The 26,163-nt window shown below is 37.3% G+C and overlaps 1 protein-coding gene across 4 annotated transcripts; it reads right to left on the reverse strand.

Annotated features, from left to right (window-relative positions):
• Nucleotides 1-547: 547 nt before the first annotated feature.
• On the reverse strand, nt 548-26,163 carry PPP2CA (protein phosphatase 2 catalytic subunit alpha). Of its 4 annotated transcripts, none has more exons than XM_081303466.1 (8): nt 25,613-26,161; nt 24,880-25,192; nt 9,572-9,781; nt 6,239-6,412; nt 5,565-5,654; nt 4,605-4,766; nt 2,978-3,096; nt 548-2,091 (listed from the first exon to the last, which is right to left on the reverse strand). In XM_081303466.1, exons 2-8 carry the CDS (start codon nt 24,979-24,981, stop codon nt 2,019-2,021), a joined length of 930 nt encoding a protein of 309 aa, XP_081159592.1. In that variant the 5' UTR covers nt 24,982-25,192; nt 25,613-26,161; the 3' UTR covers nt 548-2,018. The 4 variants fall into 4 exon arrangements, with proteins under 4 accessions (XP_081159592.1, XP_081159591.1, XP_081159590.1 ...); XM_081303465.1 differs by having other exon boundaries at nt 24,880-25,208; XM_081303464.1 differs by having other exon boundaries at nt 24,880-25,334.

The raw sequence follows: 26,163 nt of genomic DNA on the forward strand, positions 1-26,163 counted from the left end.
CCTCTTGCATGCTAGGTAAGCACTCTGCTGCTTAGTTACAACCCCAGTCCAGAACATTCATTCATTTTTTTAGAAAAGTCTTCTCAACAGGCCTTTGTTCTTAGAATACAAGCAGCTTTTTAAAAGTTTGTTATGAAAATCCTATTCTCATCTGTTTCTAATCTAAAGAAATCGACAATATCACCCAACTGAAGTGATTCCCATCCAAACATTAACAGTACCACATCAACTACAAGATTTGTATTTCTGTAGAGTCAATTCTTATAGGACCTGAGAAACAGCTACTTGGTTCCAAATCACTTGGGCATTGCATTAAAACCACTACATATAGATGGGCTGCGTGTCCAGTTAAGGTATAAAGTGATAAAGAAAAAAAAAAAAGAATAATATTTGTTATAAAAAAATTAAATTGAAATATGCAGAAATATTAAGGGCTTTTTGCTCTGGACAATTAACCCCATATACCAGATATACTATCCTTTGTGTCCATGTACTTTTTATAGAAAAATTACAGCATTTTCCCTTTTTTTCCAAATTCAACACAGTACAAAGTAAGGAAACATTTATTTACTGCACCACAAGTAATGATTAAGTGTCCTAAAGTTTATCCCAGTAGCTTAAAATAGCAAATGAAATGTTAGTTCTCAGAGAACTGTTTTAGCTTCTAATTCCATTCAAAGGATAAAAAGGGGGAAATTTTCATTAAATGTTGAACACTGGCACTTCAAGTGCCACTTACCTCTTGTGGTCAATGCACATAATACTAAACCATGATCCAACAATATTTTTCCATTTCACTTCACTATCACTTATAGACTAACACAGGCTAATGTTTTCACTGCTTTCTTAACATGACTTGACAAATAATGTACAAATTGTTAAGAACTTACCAATTTGTCAATCATTTAAAGAATTCATGTAATGTACATAGCAATATAAATTTATAACCAGAAGCACATCTATTTAGTGCTAAATAGACACATCATTTAAGTTCTACCTAAAAACATGCCATCTTATTAAAATAAAACCCTAAAAACTTAACTCACAAATTATAAATATAGTTTCACAAGCAGATCTTATTGAAGCAGCATAGATTTCCTTTCTTACAAACAAGTAAAGAGCAGACCAACAATCTGACAAATTTACTCTATGCAATATAAATAAATCCTCAAATTCATGTCAAGAATGTCAAGGAGTTCGAGAGATTATGTAGTGGCCTTGATTTTTTTATTTTTCTTTACCTAGAATTCTACAAATTCTAAAATTTATCAATTGATTAATCTTTTTAAATAAACAGCACCAGTCTTGTTCATAGATACAATTAAAATTTGACTTTCTCAGTTCTTAGTTCACAAGTTTATTATGAAAAACACTGCAGTGCTCTTGTGCAGTAACATCGTCTTACAGGAGGGGGAAAAACAGTTCTGTTCAAAACAACTCACCAGGTTCTGACAATAACAAAGAACAACATGGGGCTGAGATTTGAGAAGGGAATAAACTGAGTGCAGACAAATCATACAATTAAATTAAATGGTTTCCCTGAAAATAAACAAAACGATTTCAAAACTCACAAGTAGAGGGGAGGCCTTGGTACTTATTTTTAAAAATGTTCATTAAGCTCCAATGATTGTTTGCTGCTATCCTTATCTACAGTCATGCTGAGTAAAGCTATAGCTAAATGGAAGTTAAATTGTATTCACGAGGTGTTAATGTTTACATCTTATTATCTGCAGTCTCTCAGAGAAAGCAAAAGTAACTACAAATAGCGCTATGCCAGAAACTGGTTTCTTGACCAACAATGTCGCTTCAGCATGCAATGAACTGGTTCATTCTAAAGTGGTCACGGCTGTTGATGACAAGAGGCTTTGTATTTTTATATGGCACATCTTTTGGTCCATGTGAAAACAAGTTTTTTGAATGTTAACTATTTTCTGACACTTTGGAGTTACTGTTGCTCTTCCCATTTCCATTAGGTCAATATATGGTTCATGGCAATACTGTACAAGTTTAAAATTTCATTACAGGAAGTAGTCTGGGGTACGACGAGTAACATGTGGTTCGCCTCTACGAGGTGCTGGATCAAACTGCAAGCTGCAAAACCAGACAAGATGCATGATCAATCAATGAATGTCTTGGGAACAATCAAAATTAAGAACTCCAGTTGTCAAATTTACACGTTTCTTTCCTATCTAAGTTTAACTTCTCTTAATGAAACAGAGCCATAATTGCAGCTGAATCATGCATTTACTTTTCTAATTGTCCTCCCCTTGAAAAATCCAAAGCAACTTTAGTCAGAGAAGTTATGCTTTTACACAATGGGGTCCCTCTAAGACTGTTTGAAAAGAAGGGTTTTAACAGTAATTAAGGGGGAGTCAAAAGAAAGGGTTCTACTAAATAAAAAAAATAAATAAAAGAGGAGACCGGGACTTGTTATGTTGTCCAGGGAGGCCTCAAACTCACAATCCTCCTGTCTCTGCCTCTTTAGTAGCTAGAACTACAGGCTCTTTTAAGCACATCTGGTTAATAAGCACTGGTATCAGGGATTGAACCCAGGCTAACAACTGAGCCACATCCCCAGCCCTTTTTTATATTTTTATTTAGAGACAGGGTCTCACTGTATTGCTTAGGGCCTCACTATATTGGTGAGGCTGGCTTTGAACTGGTAATCCTTTTGCCTTAGCCTCTAGAACCACAGGGATTACATGCGTGGGTGGCTAATAAGCAAATTTTAAAATATCTAACATATTGTATCTGATCTCTCATCCAGAGAACAAAAACATGGTTTAAAAGTCCAAAAATCTAATAATTCATATTAGAATCTATGCACGATGAGTTAGCTTCTATTGATGTGTTTCAACATATCACTGGTCCATTTCAGAGACTTGCCAAGTTGGAATCTGGCTTAGCTAAGTTTATAAACACTATTAAAATTAAATATTCAGGTATAACAACCAAATGTTCAAGTGTAAATACTTACAAAGAATATTTTAGAGTATCATCAAGTTCCATGATTGCAGCTTGGTTACCGCAACGATAACAATAGTTTGGAGCACTGAAAATTGTTACTACATTCCGATCATGGCACCAGTTATATCCCTACAAGGAGAAGAAAGGAATTAAAGTTTACTTATTCCTTTCCTATACAACTAAATGTGACATCCCTCCCCCGCACAAAGGCTTAAGAAATATAATACTTTCTAAACAACCTAAAAATTTTCTGTATTTTGCACAACTTATAAAACACAAATATACGCACTTTTCCCCAAATTACAAAATTATTTTATTATAAAACTTTAAAAAAAATAGCACTAATCACTAAAGAATAAACTGCTTATCTATCTGCCCTTCTTTCATTGACAGTGTCTCATCACCCTCTCTTCTGGCAAAGACCTTAAACAGCCCATTCCTTTTAGAGGCAGATGCCTAATATCCTTTAAAGGCCCACATGTTAAAGATGTGGTGTCCAGGGCTAGGGATGTGGCTCAAGCAGTAAGTAGCACGCTCGCCTGGCATGCGCGCGTCCCGGGTTCGATCCTCAGCACCATATACAAAGATGTTGTGTCCGCCAAAAACTAAAAAATAAATATTAAAATTCTAAAAAAAAAAAAAAAAAAAAAAAAAAAAAAAAAAAAAGATGTGGTGTCCAGGGGGCAGCTATTGGGAGGCAGTGAAACCTTTAGAAGGTAAAGCCTAGTGAAATAGATCCTTAGGTCATTGGGGGGGGGGGGGGGGGGATGCTCTGTCTCCTCTGCTTCTTGGCTAAAGAGGTTACCATCTGCTTTGACATAGGGTCCTGCCATGTGTCACCCTCTGACAAAACCTATGGGGCAAAATAAACCTCTCTACTTCACAAATAGCTTATGTTGAGTATTTTGTTTCATCGACAAAAAGCTGATTAATATACCTACTCCTGGACACCAGAATCTTGTTTGTTCCTCAGTCATAAGTGAAGATCCCTAAGCCGGTCAATTACCAGGGAGGTACAAATGAGATACCCACTTAGGATCTTTTAGCTTCACAAAGCCCACCTGAATAAATGAGCTACTTCTGACACTTTTTGTGTTTAGTTGTGTTCACAAAGCTCTTTCCCTATCTTTAACCAAGTAAGATTTTATTATAATAATCACAAAGATACATTAGTATTAATTTAAATAGTACCCTGAAAGTATACTAATTAAATGTTCTGTGCAATTTTTTTCATTCAAATCTCCTGTAATCCTACCATCTAAAGGACCACTTAACATTTGTTTCTTCCTTCTCTCCTACATATATATATATGCTAAATATATGAAATAAACAAAAATGGGATCATAAAATGTATCCCTCCCAGCATTGTACTTTCCCACCCTTAAATCTCAAGTTTATTTCCCTGCCATTAAGAATTTTGTGAAATTGTATTAAATATGTATTTCATTATCATCAAAAGTTTGGTTTTAATTCTAATGTACATCTACTGAAAAGATTCAGGCTATAATGGCAAACTTACCAGAAGAAATACATGGACTGGGTCATTAAAGCATTAATGTGAATGCCACTTCTTTTCTATATCCTTTTTTGTTTTAGTTTACTAAAAAGCAAATCATGTTTCCAAGAATAAAACATACCTCCATCACCAGCTGGTGAGCTCTAGACACCAACGTGAGGCCATTGGCATGATTAAATGTCTCAGAAATATCTTGTCCAAATGTGTAACCAGCTCCTCGAGGAGATATACCCCAACCACCACGATCATCTGGATCTGACCACAGTAAGTCACACATTGGACCCTAAAAAGCATATTCACATTACAAACAGCTTTACAAAAATGGCAAATGCATAATTTGAGTAATTCATCAGAAACAGCACAGTACTAAGTCATACATTTTAGTGGGATTTGCTGAAAACAGTAACAGATTTTACAGTTAAAACATCCAGGGGCTGGGGTTGTGGCTCAGCAGTACAGAGCTTGCCTAGCATGTGAGAGGCCCTGGGTTTGATCCTCAGCACCACATAAAAATAAAGGTATTGTGTCCAATTACAACTAAAAAAAAATAAATATTAAAAAAGACATGTTTTCCAGCTTTATGAGGAACAGATATCACTGGGTCCTAAAAGCAACATGTCCTAATCTCCCTGTAGTAAGCAAATTTCAGTACTAGGCAGTATTGGCTAGTGTGTAAGGTATTGGATATTAAATCAGGGGGGCAGGCAATCTACCACTGAAATACACTTCTAGGCCTTTTTGTTTTCAATCAGGGTCTCAATAGGTTGCCCAGGCTGGCCTTGAATGAGGGATCCTCTTGTCTCAAGCCTCTAGTCACTGGAATTACAGGTACACACCACTATGCCTGGGTAAGGCAAAGATTTTTTAAACGAAGTAGGTTCTTTTTAAGCCTAGTCCCACAGCTATTATTATTTTAGCAGGTATCCTGGCTTCTGAACAATGGGGTTGACAAGAGTGCTTATACCTTGTGAAATTGTTTTTGAGGATTAAATGAATACATATAATGAACCAATTACAATTAAATTTCTCATCTCCCTAGAAAGTTTTCTGAAAAGAATTTATTACTAAATAAAAGTCTTACCTCATGGGGAACTTCTTGTAGACGATCAAGTGCTCTGATATGATCCAGTGTGTCTATGGATGGTGAGAGGCCACCATGTAGACAGAAGATCTGAAGAAAGATTGGTTTAATATGTTACCTTCATTTAAACAAACTGTAAATATTCTGGACTAAGCTTTAGGCAGTAGACCCTGTCACTGGCCTCACTGATATTTCTGGGCTCTGCCTAAATGAGATTTTTCCCTGAAGGATCCATTTTTGTTCCAGGCAACACTAAACTACTGAATACCCTTTATTATTTCCTGGTAAACCATCACTACTTCGTCTACCTCAGTCAACTCCTTCAAGAAAATGTCTAATTCTCCCATCCCTTGCCAGAGACTAGTATAATATCTTCATATTCAGAATTCTCTTACTTGTAAGTTCTGTGTACATCTCTACCTGGACCAGTAACAAGTACAATACATCTCCTAGACTTCTCCCAAAACAGACTAACAGGCTAGATGGTCTATGTCTTCCATCCCTGTTATCCCACCTCATACAAAGAGAGCATTTTTAAAAGTTTTAAGTGAATGCTATTAATATTTGAAAAAAAAAATCCCTAAAAAGGATGTGAGGATGGAAAAAAAGTTAAAGGCACATAAACATTAAGGAAGGAGGTCCCTAAGAATAATTAGCAATATGAGTGCACAAACCTGCCCATCCACCAAGGCAGTGAGAGGAAGATAGTCAAAAAGATCTGTAAAATATTTCCAAACATTTGCATTTCCATATTTTCTTAAACACTCATCATAGAAACCATAAACTTGTGTAATCTGCCTGCTCTCGTGATTCCCCCGAAGAATGGTGATGCGTTCCCGGTAACGAACCTAAAATAATAAAATGGAAAACATAAAAAACTCTTTGAAAATTCAAATGATAATTCAGAGTTCCAATTATATTGAAAAAAAAAAAACAGCACATATCCCTTGATTACAGTGAAATGAAATCACAAATCCATGATGAACATTTTTTTTTGGGGGGGGGGCTGGGAATGTGGCTCAAGCGCTCGCCTGGCATGCGTGCGGCCTGGGTTCGATTCTCAGCACCACAAACAAAGATGTTGTGTATGCCGGAAAAAAAAAAAAAAAACTAAAAAATTAAAAAAAATTTTCTCTTTTAAAAAGATAAAAAATAGAATTTTAATATTTTTTTTCAGTTTTCGGCGGACACAACATCTTTGTTTGTATGTGGTGCCGAAGATTGAACGCTTGAGCCACATCCCCAGCCCTGATGAACATTTTTATATGCCCATGGGAGCTGCGTGCAGTGCAGCACATACTGTAATCCCAGGAACCTGGGAGGCTAAGGCAGGAGGACCGTTGCAAGTTCCAGGCCAGCCTCATCAACTTCGCAAGACTATCTTGAAATTTAAGAAGGACTGAGGATGTGGCTTAGTGGTAAAATGCTCCTGGGTTCAATCCCCAGTACCAAATAAGTTAAATGAATAAAATTTAAATTTAAATAAATAAATAAAATCAAAACTCCCTTTACTACTGACTTTTTTATATCAAGCATAATCATGATATAAAACCTCATACATGATTTTTCAGTTCAATGATTTTTAGTAAATTTATAGTTTTGCAATAATCATCACCCACAAAAGACCCTCATGCCTGTTTGCAGTCACTCCTCACTCCCGCTCCTATTCTCACTCCCTGGCAACCGCTAATTTACTTTCTGGCTCTTGAGACTGCCTCTTCTAGAAATTACTTAGAAACAGATTAATACAATAACATAGTATTTTGTGCTAAATATTACTTGAAATATTTTTGAGGCTTATCCACATTGTAGCACAGATCAGTAGCTGGACCATTTCACATTCCCACCAGCAAAGCATAAGGTCATTCTAATGGATGTAAAGGGTTATCTGACTTTACCTGTATTCCCTTGATGACTAATAATGTTAAAGCTTCTTTTCATATGCTTCCTGACCAACATATCTTCTTGGATGAAGTATCTACTCAAATGTTTTGCCCATTTTAAAATTATGTTTTATTAAGTTTTTTTTTTTTAAATTTTGATCCTGAGGGTGTAGCCCAGTGGTAAAGCCTGTGCTTAGTATGTATTAGGCCCGAGTTCAATCCCAGCACCAATAAATAATAAATATCTGAAAATTCAAATACACATACTTTTTCTTCTCCGAAGTCTTTTAAGAATAAAAAGGTCAATTATGATGAAGCCAAATTTTTCTATTTGTGATGGATATTTCTGTTAACAAATCTTCTAATATAACCAGTATCACAAAGATTTTTTCCTAAGTTTTATTCTAGAAGTTTTGCATTTTAAGCCCATGATCCATTTGCTGAAAGGGTCATCCTTTCCAACAATATTCAATTTCCAAGACTACCATGACAAAATACCATGGACTAAATATTTAAACAACAGAAACTTATTTCCGCATAGTTCTGGAGGCTGAAGTCCAAGATCAAGGTGTAAACAGAGTTTATTTCTTTTGAAGGCCTCTCCCTGATTTATATAGACATGTTCTCCATGTCTTTCCATCCTCTCCCCTTATCTGTGCCTTAATCTCTTTTCATTTTACCTTAATTACCTCTGTAAAGGCTATAGTTCCAAATATAGTCACATTCTGAGGTATAGGGGTTAGGACTTCAACATATGAAATTTAAGCAGACATAATTCATTCACCCTCCTGCATGAATTCTTAAAGGTAATATATTTGCTTTTTTGCATGCTGGGATTGATACGTACATGGTAGTAGTAGCTGGACAATTTCTTTTACAGCACCTGGAGTCACAACAGAACAGTTCCTCCATCTAATCCAACACTTTCATTTTTAAAATGCAGAACATAATGGCCAACAATAAAGTTCTGGACCATTTTACACAATTCAAATATTAATCACCTAAAATTAAATTCTGACTCTTGCTGAAATCACATCTCTACAACAGCCATTTTATCATTCTGAATATTCTTTAATAATAAAAATAACTGTTACCTAAGAAAGCTAGCGGGGGGGGGGGGGGGACCTTCTTCCCCAAAAAAGTAAATTCAAAGAATATTTTTTTAAAAATACCCTATTTAGCTTCCCTAGCTAGGTGGCATGGCGCACGCCTGTAATTCCAGCATCTAGGGAGGCTGAGGAAGGAGGGTCACAAGTTTCAAAGCCAACCTCAGCAACTTTTCGAGCTCCTATATTAAAATAAAAAGGGCTGGGAATGTGGCTGGATGGTTAAGCACTCCCGGGATCAATCTCCAATTTAAAAAAAAGGGAAAGCAGAAAGAAGTATACCATTTTGTATTTCACCTTCAAATCTTCACCTGTTTATCTCACAAAGCTAAAACCAGTGTGGGTATGGGTACCCACACGCATATGGGGTTTGGGATTGGTTACTGGAGATTGAACCTGAGGCATTTTGACACTGAACCACATCCTAGCCCTTTCTATTCTGAGACAGGGTCTCACTAAATTGCTTAGGGCCTTGTTCCAAGTAGCTGGGATTACAGGAAATGACCATTTCTAATATTCTAGATTTTGTCATGCTAACAGCTGCAAACTGGAATTTAAGTATCCACTCACTGTTGAGATATTTAGATCAAATTTTCTGATAAAGATAATGCTGTAATGTTTATAAGAATAATGCTCTTTTCCTCTTGAAATTCTTCCTTAGTAAAATTCTAATTATAGGATTATTGTCAGAGAATATAAATACTCCAACACTTGTTATGTTTATCATTATACTACCTCTCCATAATCAATGTACTAAACTAAAATTCCTATCTCACCAATCCTAACATTTTTCAAATAAGCTGATTAAGATATTCTCTTTTGTTTTTATTCTGTGCCATCCTCTTAGTCAGAATGTAGGCACCTATAATTATAATTCTAAAGTCCAAATTATTTGCATTTCTAAATGTGGAATTTTCTTCTAAAACTTAACATTCATAAGGAGAAAATCACAAATCATGCGAACAAGAGGACTGTCTTAACCCAGTTTAAAAGGCCCAAAACATAGAACTGAAATTACCTTAAGAGCTACAAGCAGTGTGACTGTTTCAACTGAATAATATCCTCTGTCAACATAATCTCCCATAAACAAGTAATTTGTATCTGGTGATTTGCCACCAATTCTAAACAGTTCCATGAGATCATGAAATTGCCCATGTACATCTCCACAGACAGTGACTGGACATCGAACCTCTTGCACATTGGATTCTTTTGTCAGGATTTCTTTAGCCTACAGAGGGTAAAGAAAAAAATGAAGCAATCATTTGGCTTTAAACAACATTAATGAAGATACATTTACTCACACTTGATGTACCCAAATAGGCAAACTTGGTAAGATGAAACTGCAGACATGTATAATCCCATTAAAATAAGATACAGCTAGATTCCATTCATTGGCTATCTCACCCCTGATATCTAGGAGAAAAAAATGTGTAGCATGGTACATACATAGCCCCACTCTTATCAATATCAGGAGTTATTAAGCCTATCAAATTGCCATCTAACTAAAGACTACTGAGACCATTAGCTGCCACAAAAGACCAACTATAATGCTGCCACTCTGGGGATTTCAGGCTGTAAGAGGGTTTCTTAGTCAGGCTTTATTTCTTCTAATTTTTGGAAGACATTAAAATTTGGTCTTTTAGCATATTTCTTTATACCCAAATACAAAGTTCTTTTACAATGAATAGTTTTTCAATGTATAGGCTTTTTATGTTGCTTTTAGAAAATCATTTGGTGGCATATACATTATTCCCCCAATAAAATCACAAATTCAGGGGACTGAAGCTATAGCCCATGGCAGAGCACTTGCCTAGCCATGTGTGAGGCACTGGGTTTGATCCTTAGCACCATGTAAAAAAATAAACAAATAAAGGCATGCTGTCCATCTACAACTGTAAATTAAAAAAAAAAAAAAAAAGGAAGAAAAATCACAAATTCAAACTTTACTTTTAATGGCAAACATTTCACACAGTAGAAATCCATGTTATCATTTATTTATTCAATAAACATTTACCGATTACTTATTATATGCTACAAACACTGGAAGACAATAATTTGCTCAACCATCAGAATGACAACATGTGCCAAGCCCTGTACTGGCCACTGGAGTTCTGTAATGTACAAGCAGATTACTCCTACTGCAGGGAAAGAAAGGCTACAAGTAACCAAGCAAAAAAGTACACTATGTAATGTCATGAAGGAAAAGAGGTTAACTGAGGAAAACCGCTTTTTAAATTAGATAGAATAACAAAATGCAATAAAAAAAATTGTTGCTAATGAGCCAAATGCTCATTACATTTAGGAATACAACAAAGGACAACAAGTTTAAGACAGTGGTGTGCAACCTTAGTTGCACATTAAACATCCCAATCCCCAGGTTTTCCTTCCCCAATTAAGTGGGATCCAAACACTTTTTTAAGTGTCTCTTCAGGTGCTGGTACTTTTATAGGTACAACCAAGTTTTTGAACCACAGTTTTCTATTCTTCAAACATTTTGAGGCACCTATTTCCAGATTCTCAACAACCACTAACATCCCCAAAACAATAATTTGATCCAACATTTTTTAGGAAGTTTAGAAAAAAAATCATTTCAAAGTATACTCCACTGTCATGTCCACTAATTAGAACAAATTAAAAGAAATTCATTTCAAGACATTATTAAGAAATACAGCTAATCCACTGTCTTACTATATTTTGAGAAATTTCTAGGATAATTCCTATCTGTTGATTTATCATTACTAAAAAGCAGCTAGCTGCTCAGTAGATATAATCCATTATTAAGTCTTCTGGTATTAACACATGCCTAATGTTTTTAATAGCACCTGGCAAATACTAATGCAAATAGCTGAGAATAAAATAACAGATCCTACCTCAGAGAAGACTGAAAAAATTATTCAAATGTTTTAAAAACAAAGACTAATAGTCATATACCATGTAAGTCTCAACAAGATGTAACTTTTATATTTAATTCTATCAGAAGCTAAATTTCAAAATATACTTCTACACACTTGATTACCTAAAAGGCTATTATTTAAAATGAATGGTTAAAAAGTTGTATTCAGGACTGTCGAAAAATTCCTTAATTTTTGTGAAAGAAATATTAAGCCTAAATGCTACTTGTTTTTTCTATGTCAATTTAGGCAAATCACAATGATAAACATTCAAGTTGTGCAAAGAAAAAATTTTCTTGTCAAAGAAAAAATTGACTCAGCTGAAACAGAATGACCCTTGAGCTCCATTCCAGAACTCCTACTTCCCTAGGGCAAGGAAACCATCAATGGCAGTTTAGTCTGTTCTTTCAAACCTTGTTAAAAATGTTTACATATGAACTGTATGCCTGTGAGAAACATAATAGTTTCCCCCTGTGTTTTAAAATTAGAACACTGTTCAACAGCCTGCATTTCTGAAAATACATCTCAGAGTTCATAACACACACATAAAGACCTTTTAATTCTTAGTGGATGCAGAATAGTCCCTGACAGATTACAATTGGAGGAGTGATATGTGTAAAAATACAGCAATGTATATCCTAGTAATTTGCTCCCTTGTAGACATATGCAACATATTTCCTAAAACACTATGAAGCGGACTTCCTGGTATAATTTAGTAGTTTGTATTTTCAATGCTTACACTATCAATTCATCTTCCCAAATGGAAAGGACACTATAATCATTAAGTGAAAACTTCAACTTCTAAATCTGGGAAAGCCAACCAAAGCTCTTTCTGTCCCTCCTACCAAATTTCACAGAAAAGAATTCATAATAACTAAATATTGGAGCAAATATTAATATTGTAATCATCAAGGCAACTACTAAAAAAAAAAATACTTTAACAACAAAAATGAAGGGCTGGGAACCAGCTGCAGAGTGCTAGCATGTGTGAGGCCCTGGGTTCAATCCCCAGTACTGCAAGGTGGGGGGAGCGCTTGCAAATATGCTTTTTAGGTTTTTGTCTCAATTTACCAACTTTAACATAATTATTCTTACATAATTACTGACCAAAATATACTATTTGGAATGCTAGAACATTAAAAGCTGAAGATGTCTACACTAAAGATTATTTTACATTCAGGAAAATATTAGAAAAGGAAAAAAAAAAAGATGTTTGAGGAAAGCTGTGTTATAACCAGAAGTCAGGCCTGAAGAACCTCTCTCTCTAGGGGTCACCCTAGAGCTTCCAGGCCCTCATCAATCATTAGCTTCAAAGATGGCTACATAATCTCAACTCGCTAGTTCAATACTCAAAAGAGAAGGTTTCTTTTTTAAAAAATTATTTATTTGTAGATAAACACATAGCATATTTATTTTTTATGGTACTGAGGATCGAACCCAGTGCCTCACACACGCGAGGCAAGCACTTTACCACTGAGCTACAGCTCTAACCCCAGAAGCAGGTTTCTTAAGGTAATTTAATTAACATTAGAGACTTGGTGTGTGTGTTTAAATAACCATTTTTTTTTCACTCTAACATTTTGACTTCTGTATTTAAAGGATCATGGCAATTGAATTATGGTACGAAGCAGAAGAAAAAAAAACACATGCATACTAAATTTTTCTGCTTCTCCTAAAAACATTTTTTTGCAAGGCTTTCAAATTTGTTAGCTGATAGAATTAACATTTGAGGAAAAGGATTAAGTCTTTTAAAATAATGTAATCAGTGCCATATAGATTTGATTCAGCAAAACCCCTTCTGAAATTCAAATGGCACAGAACTAAAATAAATGAATTTAAAAAAAGAGAGATTTGATATATAAACTTCCTAGAACAAGGTTAAAACTGGAAATAGGCTACTCTTAATAGAATCTTATTACAAGTAATTGTGGGAAGTTAAAATTTTTTCGGTGTCCTAGAATCTGAAGAATTTGTGGAGACTAACTTGAAAGCAATCTGTGACGGTATTAATTTATTATCAAAATCCTCTCAGCATTCTGGTTTGGATTCAGACATCTCAAAATTATTTCTAACCTATATAAAACAATCACCTATACAGTAAACAATTGTTTTTTTGTTTTTTTTAACGGTAGAGGGGATTGAACCCAGGGCCTTGTGCATGCAAGGTAAGCACTATACCAACTGAGCTATACCCCTAGCCACCTGGACATTTTTTATTATGGGCCGTCCTAAAACACCATATCATAAAATGAAGGTAGGCTTAAACTAGACCTCACAGATCATCTATGCCAAGATTTTTAAAGGAAGATAATTTATTAAAAGAGAAAAAAAACATGGAACTAACAACAACAGACTCATTAACCTATTCGGAAAAAAAGCTGCATATTATGTATTTCTATATTCAACCAAGTAAACATTTAGAAGCACAAAATAATTACAACTGTGACAAAAATCCTCTGAATAAAAGACTGAAAAACATTAAAATGTTGGGTTATGGTTCATTTTTCAGTTGTGAACCTGTAATACATGGCTATCTGTCTATTTCTACCAACAAAAACTACTCTTTCTTAGAACTTGCTGTTTGTACTCACAAAGACCTCTTTAAAAAAAAAAGACTGACCGATGTCCCATTTTGTATTCATGAACTTAATTTCGGGGCTGGGGATGTGGCTCAAGCGGTAGCGCGCTCGCCTGGCATGCGTGCGGCCCGGGTTCGATTCTCAGCACCACATACAAACAGAGATGTTGTGTCTGCCGATAACTAAAAAATAAATATTAAAATTCTCTCTCTCGGGCTGGGGATGTGGCTCAGCGGTAGCGCGCTCGCCTGGCATGCGTGCAGCCCGGGTTCGATCCTCAGCACCACATACCAACAAAGATGTTGTGTCCGCCGAGAACTAAAAAAAAAATAAATATTAAAAATTCTCTCTCTCTCTCTCTCTCTCTCTCTCTCCCCCCTCTCTCACTCTCTCTAAAAAAAAAAAAATTCTCTCTCTCTCTCTCTCTCTAAAAAAAAAAAAAAAGAACTTAATTTCATGTGACATTGTCATGATCATTTAAAACTACTATGTAACACCCCCCTGAAGATCTATATATCTTTATTGTTTATTTGAATTTTTCTTCAGGAAATTTTCAATTGTGGGACCACACAGCAAAATAGTAAAACCTGTTTGTTGTTCACAGGCATTACAAAATTGGATTACGCCAAATTGTTACACAATAACAGAAAGAATGCACCCATTCTCACATATAAAATGTCATCTCACTGGTTTAATAGGCAATTTTTCACTTCTGGGTTCAACTTTTTCATTCCATGTTTATTTACTATATGTTATTTCTCCTCAACAAATTGTCCACCAGTGTTCTTTGAGCATCTAATCATTAAGAAGTAGACACTGGTTCTTCCTCTTCTGGTCTCAACGTATCTGTGGCTTACAGTGCAGACTTGGCCAAGTCCAAGAACCACAACATGGACAATCAGTCCTGAAAATGGCACAGAAATGGCATCAAGAAACCCTGATCACAAAGATATGAATCTCTTAGGGGAATAAACCCCAAGTTCCTGAGAAATATGTGTTTTGCCAAGAAGCACAACAAGAAAGGCCTGAAAAAGATGCAGCAAACAATGCCAAGGTCCCTAATGCACCTGCCGAGGTTATCAAGGTCCTGGTAAAGCCCAAGGAGATTAAGCCCAAGAGGCCTTCCTTGCCTGCCCCAAGCTTGGGAAGTGTGCTCATGCCCACATGGCCAGGGGTTGAAGGCAAGGCCAAAGCCCAAGCCCACGCCAAGACTCAGGCTGCAGCTCTAGCTCCTTCTCTCAAGGGTGCCCAGGTCCCTGCGAAGACTTCACAGTGAAAGCCTCTGTCTGAATGTGAGGACAGAAGGATTGGTATGACCCTGGAGCCCCTGTGTACAGGGGACTAGTGTCCTCCTGTGTTATTTGTACTAATAAATCCAGAGGCAGGAAAAAAAAAAAAAGTAGCAGATAATGTTCTTGTTTATTTATACAAACTATGTTTTAACTTGTTATTTTAATTATTGACATTGTTTCTCTTATTTTTAAATATACGGCCCCCAAATCTCCATGTCCATTTTCACTTTGTGATTTTTCTTCTATAACTGTTAAAAAGAAAATCCACAACCTTGCTATTTTCTTTTTCACTTCCTTTCTATTTTCTTCTTCCTTTATTTTTTCTTCTGCAGTACTAGGCACTGAACCCCAGAACCTCACACATTCTAGGCAAGTACTCCATCACTAAGCTATATACCCAACCCCCTCCTTGCCATTTTTTAATAGTTTTTGTTTTATACTTTAATCTAGGATTACATGACAACTACTTTAGCTTCTTATATCAATTCTTTAAATCTGAATAACATTTAAAACATAATGACATTGTGCTTTCTCACAGAAAATGAGAGTAAAGTAGTAGCTCTTCTCCTTCAAAACATCAGGACTTGGCAAATCAGATCATGCCATTCTACAGCAAGGCCATAGGAGAGCAGCAAGTGGCTTTGTTTAACAAAACACTGGCTATCACTCCAGGTAACACCCAAGGGCAAATATTCAATACCTTCATCAGGATCTCCAGCAATATTTTTGTTAGTCTCAAAAACAATCATACATAGTAATTAGGAGTCTGCACCATAATTGTTCTTCTCATCTATACAATTGGGTACAGTAGATACTTTTATTATATACATTTTAAATAGTGAATAATTAAACAAGGAGTTGTATCTGAAACAAAAAATCACTTAATCAAGGACGCGGATTGAACCCAGAGGCACTAACCACTGAGCACCACCCCCAGCCCATTTTTGGTATTTTACTTTAGACACAGGGCCTTGCTGGCTGGCTTTGAACTTAAGATCTTCCTACCACTTCTGGAGCTGCTGGGATTACAGGCGTGTGCCAGTGTGCCCAGACTTAATATTCATTTTTGGTGTCAACTACTTGAAAGGGATATAACTAGAAGCACTTTCTTGAAAGATATTTACTAAATGTGGCCTCCTTAAAATAAATAAATAATAAAAAGTACTCCTACAAAAGCAAGTTCTATATAAGTCAAACAGAAGAATCTCAAGGTCTATATTAAGGAAAATGTGTTTAGGCTGATCAGATAATTAATGACCTGTGCTTAACTAAAGAAATCCATTTTTTGTATTACAAATTCTGCCCTTGGTGAAAAGGTCATTATATATATAAGAATACACCAAACAGCAATCCTTTTTAGGTAAAGAAGAAGCCAATGGTGGTCTTGTGTCTCCTCTGGGATCAAACTCAAAGTCAACACAAATTAGCTCTTCACAATCTTAGTAATACTAAGGAATACAAAGGAATCCTCATTTTTTTAAAAAAGTCATTGTACTATTAAAAATCTGATTAATTCTGGGCTGGGGTTGTAGTTCACTGGAAGAGTGCTTGCCTAGCATGTGAGAGACACTGGGTTTGATTCTCAGCACCATAAATAAGTAAATAAAGATCCATAGACAACAAAAAACATTTTTTTAAAAAATCTGATTAATTCTAATGTTTATTGGAATTCTAGTTCAAATAAACTGGATATTTCTTTTTTTTCTTTAAAGAGAGAGTGAGAGAGGGGGAGGAGAGAGAGAGAGAGAGAGAGAGAATTTTTTAATATTTATTTTTTAGTTCTCGGCAGACACAACATCTTTGTTGGTATATGGTGCTGAGGATCGAACCCGGGCCGCACACATGCCAGGCGAGCGCGCTACCGCTTGAGCCACATCCCCAGCCCTGGATATTTCTTAATACACATCTACCAATACAAGATATAGAGAAGGTAAGCTGGAAAAAAATGCAATTAATTTTTAAGTTTTGCTTTGCTTTTCAATTTTGAAGTCATTTAAAGACTTCTTTAAAAAAGTAAAACTCTGTCAAAAATAACATTTTTTCAATATCCTAAGAATTTCATTTTGCTTCATATAGCTTTTTAAAATCTTTTTTATTTTAGTTTTAGGTGGACACGATATCTTTCTTTTTTTTTTTTTAAAATGTGGCGCTGAGGATCGAACCCTGTGCCTCACACATGCCAGGCAAGTGCGCTACCACTTGAGCCACATCCTGAGCCCATATATCTTAAAAAAAAATTGTTTAGATGTTGATGGACCTTTTTAAAAAATTCATTTGTTTATATGCAGTGCTCAGAATCGAACCCAGTGCCTCACACATACTAGGCAAGTATTTTATCACTGAGGCACATCCCCAGCCTTATTTTGTATTTTACTTAGGGAAAGGATCTCAATGAGTTCCTTAGCACTTCATTATTGTTGAGGCTGACTTGAACTCGAAATCCTCCTTGTCTCAGTCTCCCAAGCCACTGGGATTACAGGCATGGGCCACTGTACTAGTCTTCATATAGCTTTTATGGAAGATAAAAGGTACACTCCTTTGATAATGTTATTTTCATAAATGTAAAAACAATTGAGGTTTGTGATAAATTAGTATATAAGACTAGATTTGAGTTGTGGGTGGTACATAAAGTTGGACAAACTGCTAGTCCCAGAAGCAAATGAATCTTAATTACACCTTCAACTATAAAAACTTTCTCCATACTACTTTCATTAATTACACTGAACAGATGCCTCTAACATTTTATGAAATACTTTAATCCTCTTTGATTAAAATTTGTATAGTTACACTTTAATAGTATAAACCAGGCATGGTGGCACATCCCTGTAATCCCAACTACTTGGGAGGCTGAGGCAAGAGTATTGCCAAAATTGAAGTCATCCTGGGCAACTCGGTGAGACTGTGTCTCAAAATAAAAATAAAAAGGGTTAGAGATACAGCTCAGTGATAAAGTGCTTGAAGCCCTGCAATCTCCAGTACTACCAAAAATAAATAAATAAATAAATAAATAAATAAATAAATAAATAAATAAAAGAAACAAAGAGAGAAATATTCATATGTGTATATATTCCTCTGTGTAATGTTCTAGGAACTACTTCTTTCTACTTGGCCTCATAGGTTAAGGTCTAACTTTAAAAAGGAAAACATCAGGAATAAAGGATGATTCTAATTCCAAAATTATGTGTTGTCTGTTTGCATCATATAATCACATTAGCTTCTAACCAAAAGTAACAACCATTTTCTTTAAAGCCATATATCTTGTGCAATAGGATGACCTCACTCATTACCAACTTATATATATGTATGTATTAAGCATTTCAAATCATTTCTGCATACAGGGAATAAATTAAAAATGTCACTACATGTGTAATTATTTAAACATTTTCACAATAATCCAAGTAAATAAGATTTAACTACTCTGGGTCTTGATTTCTTTGCTCATCTGTAAAAATATGATTTAGCCTGCATAGTTTTTAATGCAGGCTAACATTAAAATTCTACGCCAACCTAGAGTATTTTTGTTTTGTTTTGTTTGTTTTTCAGTGCTGGAGATATGGAACCAGGAACTCAATGCTTGCTAAGAAAGCACTCTACCACTGAGCTATGGCCCCAGCACACTTGAAGCCTGTTTTATTTATTTGTTTATCTATTTGTTTGGTACTGCAAAATGAACTCAGTGGTGCTTTACTACTGAGCAATATCCTTAGTCCTTTCCATTTTTTGAGACAACATCCTACTAAATTGCTAAGAGTCGTCCTAAATCATTGAAGCTGGCCTTGAACCTGTGATCCTCTTGCCTCAGCCACCCAAACTGCTGGGGTTACAGGTATGTACCACCACCACACCTAGTTGGAAGTCTTTATTAAGTCAAAGTCACCCAACATAAATAGAGTAGGCATTACTGCTAGTGTACAAATGACAGCTGGTAGTGAAATCAGTTACTGATCACCATTAGCATGCTTGTAATCCCACCTACGTGGGAAGCTGGGGCAAAAGATGAAAGTTAAGACCAGCCTCGGCAATTTAGTGAGATCCTATTTCAAATTGAAAAAGGATTTGGAATGCAGCTCAGTGAAAGGTGAAGCATGAGCAAGGTCCTGAGTCTGATCCCCAGGCACTGCCAAAAAAAAAAAAAAAAAGGTTAATTACAAAGTCAATCAGAGCAAAAACCAAACAAATCTCTGTGCACTACAATAAGATAATGCTATACAGACAAAGCTAAATAATGATACTGATGCACATGACGGATTAATACTGGTTGAATGAATTCCAAAAATAAATGTACACTCACACAGCTAATAGTACCAATGACAATCAATAATCTGTGAACAACACTTTATGTAGCAGGTGAACAAATTCTGTTTTGTCCCCTAGGGGGAAATTAGAACAAAGATTTGCAATAGTCTTTCTGTCCCAGCATCACAAAGGTAAGAACTATCATCTGTGAAATAATAAATTCAATGAACATAAGAATTCTTTTCAAAAAATGTTATCATTGGGGCTGGGGTTGTGGCTCAGCAAACCATGGGTTCAATCCTCAGCACCACATAAAAAAATAAACAAGTGAAATAAAGGTGTTGTGTCCAACTACAACTAAAAAATAAATATTAAAAAAAAAGTTACCATCTGTAATAGTAACTACAATGACTAAGGTAGAGGTGAGAACAGTGAGTACAGGAGCAACTGGCCAGCTCCTTTAGATTTAGATACATACACATCTCTCCTTTTTCATCCATTCCAAATCACAATCCATAATACTAAAACATACAGACAATAATGTGTTGTGCATAAATTAAGCAGTTAATCCCAGACTGTTCTCTATATTCTTTCAGATCCCACCTCCCAAGTCATTTACTGACAGCTAAAAACCTCTCCCTTCTTCAGCCTATTCTGCTAAACCAAAAAAATAGTTATTTAACAAAAATCTTCCTGTTTCTAGTCCCAGTCCAATTCAGAACTTGCTTGGGTACAAGAGGGCTTTTTCAGACAAGAATGAAAATGAAAAAAATGAATAAGGGGGGAAAAGTTGAATTAAGAGAAATGGATCAAAGTAGAAAGAAAAGAATATTTTCTAGTCCAACTTAATTCTCAACACTCTCAAAAAAGAACTCACCACCATCTCCACCCAAATTCAGTGTCTCCTGGTTTTTACCTCCAAATAAAACAAAGAATAAACTCTGACACACTTAATTTACAATGAGATAGGGAAAACATTTTCTGCCATAAAACAGGAAAACACCATCCAGGCACCACCTGCATGCCTGTAATCCCAGCTACTCAGGAATATTGCAAGTTTGAGGCCAGCCACAGCAACTTAGCAAGACTGTCTCAAAATAAGACTAAAAAGGAGGGCTGGGGTTGTGTCTCAGCGGTGGATTGCTCGCCTTGCTTGTGAGATCCTGGGTTGATCCTTAGCACCACATAAAAATAGCTCAGTGAAAAAGCACCCTTGGGTTAAAATCCCCAGCATCACAAAAAATACAAAAAACAGAAGAACACCAAGACTGAGATATATTATTCCATTTACTCCTCTAGGAAAACTCATCATTCTTTCTGAAGTATGAGTTTCACCTTATATCCCATTTCTGAAGACACATAACTTTTAGCCTTGGATAGAAAAAACAGAAGGACTGATACCTGTATATGGGAATAGAAATGGTTTGTTTCCTCCATTAAGCTAATACAAAACTGCATTTCAATCTCACACTGACAGATCATGAAACAAACATACACACATTTGACTGTAGAAGCTAAGGATGAAAAAAAAGGGCATTTCATAAGCCGCAATGACTGACTTTTATAGTCAATTACATTTTATTAGAATATTTTACAACTCAATTTCTGGGTCATAATTTCAGACAAGTCACAGACAATGACCTAGGGTTTTCATCTCACTACTCTTATTTGAGAGGCAAATGTAGTTGGCCACATACAAAATGGATGAATAACTACTGTTTCCAGGATAAAGTAAGACAACAGTATATGACGTGAATACAAGCTTTCAAGATATTAAATAATAATAATAATAATGCTTCATTTTACAAAATTGTTGATTCACAATTCGGTTTGGGCAGATTCATCGGTACCCCTAAAACCTCCACTATCAACCTTCCACCCCCCACCCCCCCCACCTTACAATTTTTTGAGACAGGGTCTTACTAAATTGCTATGGCTGCCCTCAAACTTGCCACCCTCCTGCCTCAGCCTCCCAAGTCACTGGGAATACAGACAGGTGTGCACCATCAGGCATGGCTGCATCCTTCATTAACACTACCCCACAAAAGAAAAGAGGATCTATAAAGCAACACTAGAACATTAGGATTAGAATCCATAAACCCAGGCAATCTCAGCTTTAGCCCCTATAGTCAAGTCATTTTATTTTTCTGAGCATTTGTCTATATGTATTATAGAATAAAAATTGTACATGAAAGTATGATGAAAATAATATTATGTAACATGCTTCTCCCACCTGTTTGTTCTCAATATTCAAACTGCTTCTTTTTTCATTTTTTTTTTCAAATCACTTCTATGGAAATGTGCCCAACAGCCTTTTAAATTAAACAAACACATTCACACAAGTACATTACTCATTTCATATAACAATGTAAAAGTAAATGAAGTCATAATGACTGCATTTTATTTATAGTGCTTGTAGAGCAAAGGAAAATGCATACTTAGGTGAAGAATTCCACTGGGGAGAAACTAGCTATCAAACAACATTCTCCACGTGTTTGAAAGCTTGAAGATAAAGTAAAAAATCATACCTAAGTTAGGTCACTACTGACCTCATATAATAAAACCTGTTGAGTATCGTTAGTCAATTACACAGATGTAGTTAGGCTACTGACTATAGAACTGTATCCAAGACAAAACTACACTCACACACCAAATTTTAAAACAAATTAGGATCCCCTAAAATGAAAAGATATACTGTACATACAATAAATATAAACCTTAATCACATCTGAAATATTTTAGCTAGTCAATAATGTTGGCCCTTGTCTATAAAGTATCTTTTAAAAAACCTACTTATATACTAATGAAAAACTTTAACTCAGTATTTTCAAAATTACTATTTAGAAGACAATTACATCAGAGTACATGTGGTTTTGACCCAGAGATGCCAACCGGCTTATTCAAATATTCACCATGAAAACTTGTTTTACTAGAACTTGTATGAATGATATCAAGCATGCACCCCATATATCTAAAAAGCAGTCTTCAAATTAACTTGGTTTGAGAAGTTAATATAGTTCCAAAAGTTGGCATACTTAGGAGTTAAAAATATTAAAAAGGCTGTGTGATGGTATCAAAAAAAGGACCTATTCCACGGTTACCTCTTAGGTTAACACCTACCTTCAATTATTATTTTTACCCTTTTGGCTCTCAGAACTAAAATCTATACACTCTGAGTGAGCAATGAAGATAGCTGATTAGCCTCACTACATCTTAGTTTTACAAAGATATGGAAAATAACACTGAATTCATTAAGCTTCAGCCTCTCCACCTCAGCATCCAATGTGATCTTCTATAATAAGTCTCCAAGCAAACCCTATATTTCCATGGTTCGCCTCCTACTTACATCCACACCATGCTAAGTTTTTCCAACCAGATTCAAAGCTTCTTGAAAATACGCAAGATTATTCACTGCTTTTCGTGTCCATCATAAAAGTATGTGATCTTGAATATTCAATAGGTTTCGATATTTAAACACAAAATATTAATTTAAAACAAAAGCATATCTCAGGAGATTAAAAGTGATCTCAGAATGTATTTTAACTATTTTACAGACAATAAAACAAGAACTAAGTGAAGTGGTTGCCCCAAAGCCGGTCAGTTATTCATGTGGACTAGTGTTTAGAACTCACTAGTCATCTGGTGACTGGCCTTAGAATGACATCATTATTCCCTCTCTAATGTTTTCTTCATAAATAATTAGTCACCTAATTAACTATAGACTAAAAACTTTATAAGTACTGAACCCCAAAAGTCAGTAAAACCATCATTTATAGTAACTAAAAATTAAGACCTAACAATATACATTTAGTAATTTTTAAAGGCCTATTTCTAAACTTCTAAATACCAACCTCCTGTGAGAGAAAGAAAAGTAAAGAAATAGGAGACGTAATGCATTGCTAGAATTAAATTAAATTCCAAGAGATGTGCCACTCACTTCATCAACTAGTGGTGGAGTTTTGACCAGGCTTGGAATAAATAAATCTAAATTAAACTTAATTTCTAATTGTTCTTAGCACAGTTTTTGGAAAAGTCTGAACATACACATCAAACCTATGATCCTAATTTTCAACTCAAACACAAGCGAGTCAGCACGAATAGCTCTCCAAAAACTCTTCCATTAATACAAAATACAGCATCCCACAATTCTATACTAAAATGAACCGCTACAAAGTTAATTGTGAAAAGGAAAGTTAAAATGTTCATAGTGGAAATGAACATTCTACATACTTTAGAAAACAGTTACAAAACTTTAAAAATACAACACAGCCGATAGCCAACAGGCTGTTTCCCCAACCCCTAAGGAAAAACAAAGCGGAATCAGGTAATAGAAAATACTTCAGTGTTATTAAGTGGACAACAATCCATTTTCAACATCTGTGAGACATCATTTAAACATTAAGCACAAAGTCCGGAATCCAGTAACTACTACTGGTAGCCAGAAAAATAAAATCAAGTAACTTTTTCGACAAAGAGCGAGAATACCAATTTTGACGCTCTTCCAATTTGTTGCTCATTCTAAAAATAAATGGCAAAATGCCAAGTATGTTAAGCTTAGAGAAGGGTTTCACACTACCCAATTTGAGTCAGCATATAAATCAGATTAAACTGGCATTTGATTTCCAATCCAAAAGCTCCTTATGTAGTATGACTCACCGTATTCTCCATTTCTTCCAACTATGAAAAATAAAGTTATACTATTCCCTTGTAACTACCACCATGACCTTCGCTGAAATTAGGTTACCGAATTCTTCTGATTTTTAAAGACGCCCTTTAAACAGGTCTCTGAAGACTTGCTTGGTGAGCATTATACAAACCACCAAGGGCAGGACTAAAGCTGTGTGATCTTTACATAGGTCCTGAAATCTGGCCTATAAGTTTATGTTTGGGGGATCCTCGCGTTAGCTTTGGCCCGAGAATTAGGCCTGAGCACTAATGAAATGCCTCTCACCCACCTCACCGCGGTGGACCGGGCCCTATCCCGGCGTCCGAAGTCAAGCTTCATTTCACAGAGATCTCAACCCGCCCCCGTCCCTCACCCTCCAGGTCTCGGATCCCCCTTGCCACTCTGCCCGGCACAGACCCGAGGCTCCAAAGCCCCGGAGTCGGGTGAACGGCGCCATTTTAGGCGGCGGCAACAACCAATCCCCGCGCGGGAGGCAGGGGGCGCCGGGTCGCCGGGTCGCCGCCGCCGGCCCGGCCCGGCGCGGCGCGGGTCGTCGAGGCTCGGGGGGCCCAGCCCGCGACTCCGCCATATTGCACCCTCCCCACAGCATTCTCCTTGGCTGCCCGGCCCGCGGCGGGTCCCTCATAACAAGAGTAACCCACCTTCTCGCAGAGGCTCTTAACCTGGGACTCGGACAGCTGCTTGCACTCGTTCAGCTGCTCGATCCATTGGTCCAGTTCCTTCGTGAACACCTTCTCGTCCATGATGCCACCCGCCCGAACTGACTGCCGCTCCGCGCTACTCCCGCGCCGCCGCCCGCACACGGGCCACACGCACACGCCGCCGCCGATTCCCGGGGTACTTCTGTGGCCCCTGGCAGCTGCTGGGCGCCGGCCCGATGGCTCTCTCCGCAGTACTCGGCCACCGGCCGCTGCGTCTCCTTCTCCGATCGCCTTGGCTCGGGAGCTCGACTCTCTGTAATGGCGGCCGCCTGGCGTGGTGACGTCACGCCGGCGTCAGGAGGCGGCAGGGAATGGAGGGGAAACGGGCCGGGAGACGAGCTGCGCAACTGCAGAGCCGGCCGCGGTCCGACGCACAGCTGGGGCCAGGGCGCACACTAGGGCCAAGGCGCAGGCGCACTGTAGTGGGCTGGTGACTGAAGCGCCTTCGCTTTTGGGGCGTGGTCCCCCAGAAAGGAGGGGTTATGGGGGAGGGGAAGAACAGAGTCCAAGCAAGCGCAGTGCTCGAAACGGCCAACCCGGCTAATCCACGAGCTCTAAACCTCGTGAGGCGCCGTCGCTGGTCCCGCGCAAGCGCAGTTTTGGTGGAGGACCCTGACTTTCTGAGACCTGCTCCCTTGGGAAGCAGGTTGGGTAACAATCCCTAGCGCTTTACCTGGGGCTTGGCAGCCTGGTAACGGAAACTAGAACTGCGACCCTGTGACTCTTCTGTAATCCAACAGCGCTGGAATTGCATAGGATTAGTGCATCTTTTGGGACAGGAACGGGTGATATGTCGCAGCCCAGTTGGAGTGACTGCCACCCCCTCTGGGCGCTGCCTGCACCTTGTAATTGGGTCACTCGTAGGCGAAAGGGAGTGTACCTGCCAGGGAAGTGCCGCGCCGCGTACCTGACTCCCCCAGCACACACCTGTTCTCGGCACACACCTTGTCAGGGGCGATGGCTGGGCCGAGGCTTGGCCTCTTCTCCCAATTTCGGCCCTGCCTCGCTTCTACTAGTCCCACGCAGCCTAGCTTGAGGTCGTCTTCCGCACCTCTGGTGTGCACTTTCCTCCAAGTCGGGTTCCTACTGAGAATAAGGACATACCAACCCTGCCCGCCCCGGCCTACTTTCTGGAGTAGAATCCCGAAGGACCTGGGCGCACGCTTCTTGACCGTTTCCGGGCGTGGTAGAAGCGGCTATGATCTGCTCTTTAAAGAAAGCTCT

Source organism: Spermophilus citellus (assembly GCF_964194105.1).
Source record: "Spermophilus citellus genome assembly, chromosome: 1".
Lineage (NCBI taxonomy): Eukaryota > Metazoa > Chordata > Mammalia > Rodentia > Sciuridae > Spermophilus > Spermophilus citellus.

Excerpts from the sequence above, each read along its gene's own strand:
- PPP2CA (XM_081303466.1), bottom strand. The coding sequence starts at position 24,981 with ATGGACGAGAAGGTGTTCACGAAGGAACTGGACCAATGGATCGAGCAG. Across the intron at positions 6,413-9,571 it reads CACTGCTTGTAGCTCTTAAG|GTTCGTTACCGGGAACGCAT; the intron begins GTAATTTCAGTT and ends TTATTATTTTAG. Across the intron at positions 5,655-6,238 it reads CTGCCTTGGTGGATGGGCAG|ATCTTCTGTCTACATGGTGG; the intron begins GTTTGTGCACTC and ends ATCTTTCTTCAG.